Here is a 14,150-nt window from a genome sequence, read left to right on the forward strand (position 1 = left end):
CAGATTATTTTTATACAGTGTTTTGGTACAATGAATAGGACTGGTCCTTTAAGGCACCACCTTTTTGTAAACATCTCTACCAGTAAACAAGTTGGGAAAACCCCAGGTGTCAGGAGGAGGACATGTACAAGATTGTTTTGGGTTCCTCCTGATGATTTCCCAGGCCAAACTGAGAGAGTTCTGTACTTGGTTTTCCCACAGGCTTCAATATTCTGCCTGGAGCCTAAGAATCCATGGTCTAACCACTCTCAGTTCCCACGCTGCTTGTATCAATATTCCTTTAAAATATAATTTATAGCACTATGAGATTAAGTCTACATTGATCATAATAACAGATATTTCCACAACTGATTCACATACATTTCTGTAAGCATTTCACTTGATTCTTTAAACTAATTTATATAAAATACATGGAGTGTATCATAATTTGTTCTACAGTTATTCAGGTAGCATTCAAAAAATATTCATTGCACATTTTATTTGATGATAGATGGGATTTGTTTTATAAATACTGTAACTAGAAACTGATTCTCAACCATACAAGCTAGTTATTGGGATTCTGAGGAACAGAGAGTGGTTGTATTTGTTTCCTTGTTTTCCAAGATTCTTCTAAAGTAGGTGCTAATTCTCCAGTTAACACCAGGTAGGTGGACCACTGTTGAGGTTGCTAGCTCAATAAAAGTTCTGAAAAACTACAGAGCTGAAAGAATTCCCTCTGGAATTCTATCTGGAATTTCAAGTCTATCTGGAATATCTATTCTTTGGAATTCAATCAAAGTTACTATCTGGATAGTAACTCTAAGATAAAGGTAATAATAAACTAAATATCATTGGGCTTTTTTAATTTGGTGTTTCCTCTTAAAGAAAATCAGCTCATGAGGAAAAAAATAATGCACTGAACTGAATAATGCCAAGCAGTTTATTAAATTAGTTAATCTTCCTGTCCATACCAAAAATAGCCTGCACATCAAACAATAGGTAATTTAATTGAATATGTCACTGAAGAATGTTAATCTCACATTTGCCACTCCTGTATGTGTTCTTCTTCCCCAATTCTTTACTGGGTCTAGAACAAACTTTGTTATCTCATTCTAAACATGTTTGCTAAGACTCTCATTTATTCACAATGTAGGAAGATTGTTATAGTGATAAACAAGGGAAATGTTCTACCTTTTCTAAAGGAATTATTTGTGTTAGAAATTGCCTCTGATTTTGTGTACTCAAATTATAAGACTTTCATAGTTTGTGGAGAAAGTACAGAACATATATCAGATCTCCCTGGAATCTGCAGTTTGAAAAGCCAGGCCATTTGTCTGCATATTAAAGTACTCATCACACAGCCTGTCCATAGTCCACACTGTGATGTTATTTGTAATCTAATTTGGAATTATATATTGCAATTCTTCTGTCGATCTTTCAGATCATATGAAGATGGTAAAACACACTACCCTATTGTAATATTTCAGAATCATATTCCCTACCTAGCTGTGAACATAGAAAGAGTGTGTGCAACTAAAATGATAATATGATTCTGGCAATATTTTTTCTCTCTCTCTTTTTGCTTTTTTAATGGAATGTGGGGGGAAGGAGGCGGAGTGAAGAAATCTTTTCAAGCAATTAATCATCTTTGGTAGACTATAAATTAAAGAAAAAGAAACCAAATTTTACGTTTATGATTTCACATCAACATCACCATTTAAAAATTTTGAAGACACCTTACTTAAAATTAAAAGACTAAAATCAAATTACTATGAGACTTCTGCTTTGGTTGTGCCAAGTCACCCCTTTGTCTGTGTATCAGGACTGCTCTCTGGGCTCATGATCCCAGAGAGTGGCAGTAGTTAATCAGAGGAAGTAGAGATTATGTCGTAGTCCTAATCACAGATGAGAAAATAAGTATAAAAATAACTGATTACAATGAATCTCCCACAGCAGCATATCTGAACAATAACTTGCTAACATGTATACAAATCTGGTTTTCTCCAGTAAAAAATGAAGAAAAAGAATCATTAGACACTTTTGTAGAAAACCCATTTTCTTTCAAAAGCATTATTTTAGCGTTTTTTTTCCCACTAGTCTAATGAGCAATGACACAATCTCTATTCTTACAAATTCACATAGAGAGAAAAAAAAAAAGAAAAAAAAGGAAAAACACAGAAGGGGAAAAAAAAGGCACATACAGGAAAAACCATAAGAAGAACTTTTTAATTTCCAGGTCAAAATTGTACATAAATTAATCATATGTTTTACTATTTTTAATTTATATTTCCTTGATTTAACTTCTAAAATCTGTCATACTTCCCTGCTTTAGGAGCCTTAATTTGATTAAATTGAAAGCCATCGAGTAGACAGAGTAACATACCTGAAGAGGTAACTAACCTCTGCAACACTGATTTAATTTTTTTAAATTTCATGGTTAATAACTGAATCCTATTACAACAGTGTATTTTTTTAATTGTGTAATTAGCAAATAATGATTAGGAAAGAAAGGTCTTTATAGCATATTTGTGGAAGCTGTATCTAAATAAAAGGGGTTTTTTGGCTACAGAACTACTAGGGGTTTTTGTTTTATTTTAATCAGGCAAAATAATTTTTATTAAATTAAAAGGGAAAGAGCCACTACTATTTTATATCCTTTATAATTACATGGGCTAAAAACCACCCCAAGACACAGCTGAGATACCTGTATGACAAAATGAGCTCCATTTTGAAGAAATGCATCATTTCGTATTGGTATATTTATAGTGGCTTGTGCTTTTCCTTCTGGAAAGATGAGAGTACTTCTTCTAGAAATATTTAGAATGCCACCTTTTGCTCTCTCAGGATCCAGAGCTCCAGCTGGAATATACAGTGCAGTATAAACCAACTGCACATCTCCCACTGTTCCTCTTTCCCTTGCAAAACTCAAGGATAAAAAGCGTCCCATTGGATTACTTTCAATCTTTTGATTCTCCAAAGGATGGAATTTTATTAGGCCATAAACATCATCACTGTCCTGAATGTAAAACAGAAGCTGCAAAGCAGAAAACAGCATGCTGTGTTACTGTTTATCATAGTTTCATTCCTTCACAAAAGCATCTCCTGACTGTTACCAGACATTTTGCTCCTTAGTGAACTGGCATCAGGAAAGAAATTAGATGGACAGCCCCAAAGTATTCCTTATACACAAGAAACATCTCACTGACAGTGGCAACTTTTCCACTATACATCACTGCGCATGCCAGAACGAGCTCTGAATAACTGACTTTTTGGTTCAGCAGGGAAAGTGAATAAATGTTAAATGTTAAAATGTTTCAGATTGTAAAGAAATTAATTTTATTCACCAAGCTCATTCCAACCATTTCTGAGAAAGACATAGCAGGGACCCAAGTCACAGAACTGTCAGCAATTGTAGCCACCCTTTATTTCATAGTTGAGAGGTTACAGTCTTAATCACTAAACCTTCCCCTTGACAGAGTTGTTACTCTGTAAAACATTTCAGTAATATTAAAAGTGAAAATGAGCAAGTGAAAATTACTTTCATGTCTTTCTGTTAGAAAGCAGTCACTTGATACCCAGCATTTGTTCAACGCTACTGCTGCACACTGGGAATAATCTGAACTGAATGCTACCACAGTAAAAAGGTCTGGCATTGTACACTACATTCAACCAAACATTTTAGATATGGCACTACACACTAAGATTATATTAAAGATCAGCTTGCTTCATTTTTATCCAAGACCAAACCCTTTCATCTGTTCAGATACTCCATCAATCAATCAATGTCATTAAAACTGGTAAAGTCTTTACCACTCATTAGTACCTTCTCCAAAAGAATTCTGAAAGTAAACTTACCTCAGATGGCTCACTGACTTCTGCACCTCCCTGTATTGTATGAGGTAGGAGTTTCAGAATATAAGGCTCTGCCTCCTCTGGTATATCATCATCAATAATGTTCAAATGAAGTGTCACCAGCATCTGTCCTTGACCAAAACTTATCTCCCCTGCCTCTGGAAGTAGGTCTGCAGTCACAGGTGAAGGATCAATGCTATTTCGAATTATAACCCAAGAAACAGAAACGTTTCCATGTGTTCCACCATTTCTTACAATTGTGATCCCTTCAAACCTATGGTTTTAAACAAAAACAAAATCCCACAATTATTACTATTGGCATGCATGATTTTCAATTCCCTGAAATACTTACACTGACCTAAGGGTATAAATGTTAGCTGCTTGCAACTGACATTTGACTTAAGGCTTACAGTTTGTGAAATCATAACACATACGTAAAGACTTGAGGACTTATTCATGAGTCTATTTTACTCTGTAAAATCTCTGAGGATACGTGTTATATCTCACTTTGTTTACAGAATGAAAGATACCGAGAAGTAAGTGGAGTCTTGCCATGTTTTACATTTGTCTTGAGAAATACAAATCAAATTTCAGAAAATTTTTTGCCTATTCTACATCAGGAACAGTTATGAGGCATGAGCATAGAAGCAATGATCACAAATGAATTGTTTGCCTCTGTTCTAAAAATATATTCAGTTACTGATACTTATGATACTGGAAATCTCATGTTGCCTGCATCTGACAAGTGAGTTATTACAACAAAAATCTGGAAGTCATGATTTACAAACATTTAGAAAGCAGGATTTATTTCATTACTGTGTATAAAAAAGAAAAATGAATGCTCAAGTGCTGGGCTCTGCATACCATAAAATATTGTTTCAGAATTTCTCATAGTATGACAGTTTGAGGCATTATTTGTTTATTTGGAGATGAACTACCAGTAATTAGCAGTGGAGACTTCATTGAGATTATTAATATTGTGCATCAGTCTGCCTATAAAATTTGTACAGAGCTTTGATTTTAATTTCTCAGTAAAACTACAAATATTTAAATTGTTTCTGAGTGTAAGGTAACTATTTGATGGGAGATGCCAAACACCTTTTTCCTTTAATCAGAGACTGGTTTTATAGACAGTAAATACAAATATACGCCAAGGGCGGAAGACAGAAATTTATTTCCCACAGAAACTGTGTCTAGCAATATCACAACTTCGCTGTTCTACCTGTACATTAAATCACTATCACTATTCTGATAATATAAATAAACAGTTATGGCTTATTTACATATAGTTTATAGGTACTACAATACTTTCTATATAATTAGACATTCCTACTTCCTTGAAATCTTTGTAGATATAGCTGATAATAACAACACACTAAGTAATTATTACATTATATTTTAGTAGTGATTTTATGACTACTTTAATGACATCCTAAGGATGCTTAACAATTGCAAACAAATCTCTTAAACAGACTAGATACTAGATTTTAAGATCTGCAGTACCTTGAAATTTGGTCTTCATCAATGATAACAGTGTGAGCTAACAGAACACTGTGGATTGACAGCACTCCATAGGGTTTATCATTCGGCTGGATAGTGACATGAACAACGGATGGATAAATCAAAACAGCATCTCCCTGCAAAGTGTCCTTAAGAAGCATAATTTGAAAGGTCTCAGCAATTTCTGGTATGGCATCATCAAGGATCTTAAATTTCAAATATATTTCATGAACTAGAGGTGGGAAAACAAGAGTTGTATTTGGCTGTAGATCTAGGAAGTCTACATTAAGCTGTGCATGTGCAGTTGAATCCCCAGTTATGATGGCGTAACTGACGGAGACTTCGTCTTCATCAGGTCCAATTAATTTTCCACTGATATCCTTACCACGAACCACTTGAATTGTTACCACTTCATCTTCCTCAGGCACCATATAGGCATTCTGAACAAAACGCACGGGACTGTCATTTTTCCTAATATTAATCCAAACAGAATTCCTTGTGTTGTTGATTTCAGCCCCTCCCTCCACGCTCTTCAGACAAACAACAAAGATTTCGTCATTTTCAGGTACCTGGAAAAATAGTATCAGCAACCATGCGTATGTCACATTTCAAATATACGCAGAACACTTATACTAAGAAATATGGTTTTATGTATTTTGCCAAAGAGTGAAATGAGACCAGCTTGAAAGTTCATTTCATATTAAAACAAGCAATAGAATAGTCTTGCTTTTAACTTTTGCTAAAAATCTCTTTTCAAAATTTAATGTGTCTATTTCCCAAAATATATGTCTGATAGATGGTAGAAGGAACAAAATCCAATTAAAAATTAGTCAAGAATCAGAAAAATCTTCATCTTTACAGCTTGAGAGTATGAGGACACCAATTGCCATTTTTGAAAACCACCTTTACTAGGAAACAAGTGTTCCTCTCCATTACTTAGATTTAAATTTTCTTTTTCTGATGTTGATTCTGATCTACCTCTATATGTGCTCAATACAACAACTATATAGAACCTACCTTGGCCCACCCATCCCTATACAATTGGAATCCTTTGCTCAGACACACCCACAAATCCAGACAAAATTTTCAGCACAGACCTGAGAAGGTTTTTTTTGTTCATGGCAATAATTTAGATTTTGGTATTTCTACAAAACAATGTTTAAAACTATATTTTAGTTCTAGCTATTTTTATCTGATGCAGGAGACAATAAAGAATGGTTTATAAACCACAAATTACTGAATTAAGGATAAGATTTCTGTTTTATATTACTATATATGTGTATATATATATATATGGACAAAAATGGTGTGATGTGATTCCTGGGTATCACAGATTCCTGGGTATCTGTGCAGAACCAGGAGTTGGACTTGATGATCCTAATGGGCTGCTTTCAACACAGCATTTTAAATTATTCTATGATTCTATATTTTACTCCCCAAATCTTGATTAGCTATACTTATGGAACTGAAAAAATACTGTTATTTTATTAATACATATAGATAAAAAGTAAATCTTTAAAAATTAATTGCAATCTTTGAATTTCATCCTTACTATGGACTACTGAAAACCAGTAGCATTTGCTTCTGAGAGGAATTCCAGGACAAAATTACAATTTCTGAATACCCTGCTGTCCAGTATTTCTTTTGCTTTCACATTCATTTGTTTGTTGGCCACTCTCAGATCCTTTTCTAGGCCTAGAAGAGTGGGCATGAGAGTTTATGCCAATTCAGTTACTTTATCTTCTGGCAATTAAACATGCACAATATTTTGGTTGATTGATACCAAAGTTTGTTGTCAGTGTGAGATCTGGAAGATCTCAGCCCCCAGCCTCCTGTACTGAAATGCAACATGGTTGATTTGTCTCTTTAAAAAAATGATTACTTATGTTTCATTTAGTTGACTAATATTCCATCTGGCATCATTTAAAAATATACATTTAAGAGAGTCAAAATGTATCCACAACTTTACCTGTAGTTTACATCTTAACATCTCATATAAACAGGACATTTTGGAATTCTTAATGGCATCATTATTGACCAATGAAAAATCTGGTCAGACTTCAAAGACAACGATAGAAAAGATTTTCAGTGCTGATTTGCCTCTTTCATTTTCTGTTAAAAATTTCCATTATTCCTCACTAAAATAGGAAATGTACACAATTAAATTACTATAAATGTACTGCTGTAAAGACCAGAGCTGCAGCTGCCTCAGTTTTGTAGGAAAAAGGCTTTGCAATTCAGAACAATAGCTGTTGCAGTTTTTCTTAACTTCAGATCTTAATACCTCAAATTAAGTTCTGAGAGTAAGATTGAATACCTGTGCATTCCATCAACATCATGATCACCAGTAAATGATTCTTACACAAAATTAACCTTTTGTGTACAGCTGTGGAAGAAGTGGACCACCACAGCTATACAGATCAAACTTTGTGTAAAAGAGGAAAAATAAATCACATCCTCCCCACAAACCTAATGCATTCTTTTCATATATAAGTTACAGAAATAATACATCTAATCTGAGAGAGATATTTCTACACAGGAGTTCGGCACAGTCTCTTAATATTAATATCAGTACAGACTTGGGAGACTTTTTTCCAAAATTAACAGAAATATGAAAAAAAATGCTTTAAAGTTTTGCCGCTTCTGACACAAAACCTTTTTTTTCCTATGCAATTTTTTATGAATTTCCTTTTCAAGTTGTTCAGTGTCATGTTCACACAGAAAAGTTAAATATACAAAAGTCAGTCTAATAGATGAACCTGTATCTAGTTAAACAACATCATCCTTGACAAAACAAGAACCTCATTATTACATCTGAATAAAAAAAGGATGCTTTCTTGATTATTTATACTTTTACTGCACAGTACCTAACAGATCTGTTCAGAGCAGTCAGTTCAGAAAGTACTGAGTAAGTTCTTACTGGTTAAGTTCAGAAACTAAAAATATTTTGTTCTTTTCTAAAAATAGAAATACAGAGTTAACATTAAAAAGATAAAATGATAGCTCACAGAGGCAAAAATGAACATCACTTTATGAAGCAGAAATACTCCTAGCCCTGTTTAAACCAAGAATTTTTATAACAATAATAGAAGTCCCTGCAGAACAGCAGTCAATATATACATCCAAATCAAAAATGTCAGTGTGTTTTTACCTGATCATCAAGCACTGCTATATTATATATCAACACTGATCTCCCAGGGCTAAATGTAATATTTCCTCTGGCTGGATTTAGGTCTTCTTCAGCTGAGTTTGGTCCATCTTCTATCTGCAAAAAAATCGATTTTTATTATAAGAAATACATGGAACATGCATAGAAATCTAGTACAATAGTCAATATACAGTGTGTGAAATGCATAAAAAGTTGTCTTTTATACAGTGACCTCCTGATTATATGCACATGCATTCAGTCATGAAAATCTACGCTTTTTTTGCATATGGACTAAATCAGAGTAGGCACTCTGAAGAAATTATATATTTCCAAAAAAACAAAGAAAAAAACCTACCCCCATACAGGTCTTTGAGGAGTCTTTGATATCTACTGATGCATAACTGAGTCTTTTAAATAACAGAAAGGATAGTAGTTTTCTTTTAATTTAACTAACATTTCCTAATCAGTTTCAAGACAAGATAACAGCAATTACTTGTTTTGTGGCATTTCTATGTTGACTCATTATACTAAGGAAATTATAATTATTACTAAACTCTAAAAAAATAGTAAGAGCCATAGAAGCAACATGTTAGGATTTTGGTTTAGAAAATCTTGTAAATTTTACGTATATAAACTACATTTTGAGATTAACCTGCTAAATTGTGCAGATAACAAAATTTATTGGGCTTTAAAACAAACATATCTGCAATAAATAGCATAAAGAATCAATGAATGTTATCTATATATGCTGTATTTAGCATGCAATAACATTCAGTACAAACCTTTTGACACATCTAGATTAAATCTTTGATGACAACTGATAAAGGAATTTTGATACGAAAAAGAATTACCTGTAATTTTAAAGAATATAATAGAATCAGAACTAGACAGGGAAAAAAATCACTCCCTCTCTCAGTAAAGGAATAGGTATACCCCATTCACATTATGTATATGAGTAATGGCCTAAATATTCAAGCAGTGATTTTGAAAGGTTGAAATGTCTGGGAATTCAAACTGCAGTCTTATGGGTACAGAATTTCACTAATACTGAGCTCTATGTTTACATGTTTGAAGGTGGCACAAGCACCTTCAAAAGAGTTTATAAATTTTGAAAAAATATACAAGAAATTTCTTACACACTCAACAGACATTATTTGCTATTAATACCAACAAATTCTGCTTCAAATATCTTCCTAAATGACAGAGAATATTTATTTTTTTGCATATCTTTATTTTTCCTAAATTAAGCAGTTAGATAATTGCAATATTTTCCATTTGAAAGCTAGTATCTTTCCATTTTATGAAACAGAATTAACAAATATAGACATAGGTATTTAGTCCTTTCACTTCAATTAACACTTTGATAAATTATGATTACGACCTCACAGCTCCATCTAATAGACAAAGCTATAAAGCCTTTTTGATAAACTCACCTCAAAAGTTACAACGACCGTCCCATAGGTTCCTCTCTCCCTAATTAGAGTGAGAGGCACAAATTCATTTCTGCCCCTAGGCTCATTCACTGTGATTAAGGCAGACTAATGAGGAAAAAAAGGGACAGGCAATCAGGCACAGACCAAATATCACAGCAGAAGGAAGAAACTGTTACCATAGAAATACCAAACTCCCACAGACAAGTTAATCCAATCCAATCTGATGGCATACATTTCCTAGCAACCAATTAGTTCAGCTAATAAAAAGCTTTAATGGTTTGAGATTAAAAAATTATCATAATGCATGTAGAGTCGGTTTTCTTATTTTTTGCTCTACTTTTTTTTTGGTAAATGAGCATAGTTATGATACACTAAACACTGGCATATGAGCACTGGGCATGTTTACAGGAGTTCCTAACCCTATTAAAAATAGGTTTTCTCCACTAAAAACTCATTTGTTAGATAACTAGAAAACAGACTCTGTCTATCAAACTGTTACAGCTGAGAGATTTCAAAGACTTACAGCACTTCAGGGAGCAGCATGTTTTAATACTGTGGCGCTAAAAAATTTTCATATTGGATTTTTTAAAGGGAAGTCTTTTAAAAGTATATGGCCACAACGCCAGCAATAAAGCATAGTTTCTCTTTCTGCTAACACAAACTTTGTATTACTGTTAATATCCTCCATACCACTAGAGTCACATCACTCTTATCCCCAGAAGGTACTATATTATGCATATATCATAATGCTGCTCTTACAGCTTGAAAGTTAAATATAAAACTGCTCACTTAAGATGGAAAATATTCTTAAAATTTCCAAGTCACCTCTTTAACTTTCCTGTGGTGTTACTCCTCATTTCTTTCACAGCATATTGAGGGGCAGTGGGACTGAACAATTTCTAAAAGTTTTATATTTAGATAAGCAACATAGATATTCATCCAAGTTTGAGGATCTCAGGACACATCTCAACACCTAAAATCATATAGAAATATTAAGGCTGTATGTATGTATGAACTACATACATATATGTATGAATTAACTCTAGAGATGTTTTCAGAAATGTAACTCAGAATCTGTTTTAAGGGATTTGGTGAATAACTATCAGCATATTTGACAATTCCACCTTTATGTTTTCTAAAATGTTCTAAAATATACCATATAAAAAGTCATACCATGTTAAAAGAAATTATTCCAAAGGCATTGTCATTTGATAAGATTGTTACAGTGACAGATTTGGGTGAGCCAAGCTTTATCCTTGCAGATGGTTTCTAAAATAAAACCAAAATAAGATATTAAGTATGGAGACAGAAAAAAGGCATTTTGATTTTACTGTCCCTTTAGAGTTTATATTAGCTTACAAAAAATGTATATTTTTTATTATATATCATAATGAAAATTGTTTAAAGCAATAGAATGCACTAATTCTTAATTACTGTGGAAATACACTGTAAGCTGTCAAGAATAAAGTGGTTGAAACACACTTTGCAAATGATTAACAATAGTTTAACAATTATTAACAGCATATCAATAGGAAACCATACATGAAGCATATAACACTGCCAGGAATTCCAAAGTTGTTCTTTTTTCCCTAATATTTGGATAAAATTGAAACTTTGAAGCTATTATAGTGGGATACCAGCTAAAGGATATACTGGGATAGCAGCTATAAGAAGTTTTTATAGCATTTTAAAACTGAGCTACATTTAAAAATCTAAGCAAGAACGAAGGGAATATATGCATTTTTATATTCACTGCAAGCATCCCCACAGACATGTAATATTGGCAATGAAATTGAAAATTTATTTTTCTGAATTGACATCTTACTTATTTCATGAACTGGTAGCTAAAAATATATGAATGTGAACCCTTCTCTTGTAACATATCGCCTGTGAGACAGAACAATTTGAAGAAATTTATTGGTAAATATTTATAAAATTGTCTGGGTTTAGATAAGTCACATTTAACCTCTGTTTCTGGAGGACTGGAAGTCTTCCTCTTTTTCTGCTCGATCCACCCTCTCCTCCACACACATTCTAGGCAGGAAAACAGGAAAGGCCTAGTCTTCTCAATCTAACTCTTCTGGGCTCTAGTACCTCAAATGTCCACAGCTGAATGCAATGCCTGCTCAAGTGTCAGGCACAGCAACATAACACAAAAACATCCACAGAAATGCAAACTTCCTGAAGGGCAAAAAGCATCATCCTGCTTGGACTCCAGATTTTAGTTCTTACCTATTACTGTTCACAAGCAGAAAGACTACACTGAAATCTATGAAATACCATTCACCTATATTAGATTACCCACTGTTTTCTGTGGAATAGGTACACTGAAAAATTGAGACTTACCAGTAGTGTCAAGTGAAATGTGAATGTCTCATCAGCCTCTGGAAGATCATCATCACAGACAGATATATACACTGTTCGGTTTGTTTCTGTGTCAGGTATAAATGCAGCTGCGTATGTGTCAAAAAAGTCTCCTGTGTCTTCTCCATCAATCTGCAATAAACACACAACCTAATGCCACCTCCTTCTTCCTTCAATATGTTGTATATTATCATTCTAGACTCATTCAAACTGACTTCATACCTTCTTTGCTGTACATAATTCTTCCTACAATTTGCCCTGCTGTCATACAGTTAATTTCTGACAGAAGGTACATAGATAATATGCCATTTTATTCACACTGAGTAAACAGGTGAAAAAAACAACCCAATAAATTAAACAGAACACTTCCCTCAGAACCAATAAAATAAACAGAACACTTTCTTCAGAACCATTTACAACTTCCTTCCCAGCAACTGAGTACCTTTTGCATAATGTACTATACAAAAGGTTCTTTATTGAAAATGCTATGCCTGTACAGGAGGGAGAGATCTGTACATATCATAATACTCTACATTAATTAAATTTACCTTAGGATGTAACTGCCCTCTGCCTTCCATTCTAAGCACTCGAAGGAGCCTAGGCATTCAACCTAGATTAACAATTTGATCACCAAAGCTCGCAAGATTAAGTCTCCTAAAAAGAACTTCCCTCCTTTCATCGCAGTCAACAGAAGAAAATTCCCCTGATTCTACTCTAAGTAAGGTGATTAGAGGAGAGATTACAAAGGCAGTCATGTAAAAACAGCGAAGGGTCTAGACTAAGTTTACAGTTAGGCACTGAGACTAAATGGAGAAAAGCCACTGAATCAGCATAGCTGTCGCACCTGAATCATCCTTTTTAGAAGCTAAAGGCTTGAAAGAACCATTGTGAAAAAGACTATTCTTCCTTTCAGAACAGTGAAATTAGAAGTTCAGAGAAGAAGAAACAAAAGGGGTTTTGTGGGTCTCACTTGTCTCTCTTATCAGTCACACTTGCAACTCTTCATGTATCTGAGTCCCAAAAACCTGTTTAAAAAGTTATCAATAGTTACTGAGAATATAACTGCCATGGTTTCTTACCGACACAATTGCTGTGATGTTAGCAGGCTTTCCTGTCCTTTCAATTACAAGACGTATAACAGTTGTACTTGTTTCATTGACAACAAATTCTGTTTGTCCACTGAACTTCACTACTGTTTCTCCAGATGTGAAATGAATGAGCAATGCCAAAAGCAAATAAACTAGTAAAGAAGCAGAGGGCATCCCTAGAGAAAAAAAGATATTAAAAATAAATTGTGAATCAAAAATACACAAAGCTTTTGTGGTTGACCTTACCAACCCAGTTGACCTCTCCCAACTCTTCATATACGACGATCATCTTGTGAGTTTCAAAATGAGATTAAAACACACAAAGGTCTCCACTACAACCAAGTCTTATAATGTAATTATCATTTCACAATTTTCATTTAGATTTCCTAGACAGTATTTATCAACTTCTTCAAGAGGAGTAATAAGGAGCTTCTTTTAAGAAAAAAACCCAATTACTTTACCATGACCGTTTTCATTTTCAAACAACAATAATTAGCTTCAAGGTTGACAATTCAGTTTCCACTTTCTTTGCTTTATAGATTGTCTTTAAAAATGCACAAAAAAAATTACACAAAGGGTGAAGGGCTGGATACTTGCAGTCATCTCACAGATGACTTTCTGACATCTTATTCACCATTAAATATCCCTAAATATTCGCATAAATACTTGGGTCTTATCCCACGATCTTTTCATGTGTTCCTGTCCCAGAGAACAACTGTTTTACTTTGCCAATGCAGTCTTTGTACAGACAGACTGATTTTTATTTGTTTCTGAACAACATCTAGT

General features: G+C 33.8%; 1 protein-coding gene across 1 annotated transcript in view; it reads right to left on the reverse strand.

Moving 5' to 3' along the window:
• ADGRV1 (adhesion G protein-coupled receptor V1) overlaps nucleotides 1-13,924 on the reverse strand; it is a 258,887-nt gene extending 244,963 nt beyond the window's left edge. The window contains exons 1-8 of the mRNA XM_066339463.1: nucleotides 13,356-13,924; nucleotides 12,259-12,408; nucleotides 11,086-11,181; nucleotides 9,913-10,017; nucleotides 8,483-8,596; nucleotides 5,335-5,900; nucleotides 3,835-4,105; nucleotides 2,684-3,013 (exon numbers count right to left, since the gene is read on the reverse strand). Coding sequence (XP_066195560.1) covers nucleotides 2,684-3,013; nucleotides 3,835-4,105; nucleotides 5,335-5,900; nucleotides 8,483-8,596; nucleotides 9,913-10,017; nucleotides 11,086-11,181; nucleotides 12,259-12,408; nucleotides 13,356-13,640 — 1,917 coding nt within the window. The 5' untranslated portion in view covers nucleotides 13,641-13,924. The remainder of the gene's footprint in view (nucleotides 1-2,683; nucleotides 3,014-3,834; nucleotides 4,106-5,334; nucleotides 5,901-8,482; nucleotides 8,597-9,912; nucleotides 10,018-11,085; nucleotides 11,182-12,258; nucleotides 12,409-13,355) is intronic.
• Between the last annotated feature and the right edge of the window lie 226 nt (nucleotides 13,925-14,150).

Source organism: Sylvia atricapilla, chromosome Z (genome assembly GCF_009819655.1).
Source record: "Sylvia atricapilla isolate bSylAtr1 chromosome Z, bSylAtr1.pri, whole genome shotgun sequence".
NCBI classification, from domain to species: domain Eukaryota; kingdom Metazoa; phylum Chordata; class Aves; order Passeriformes; family Sylviidae; genus Sylvia; species Sylvia atricapilla.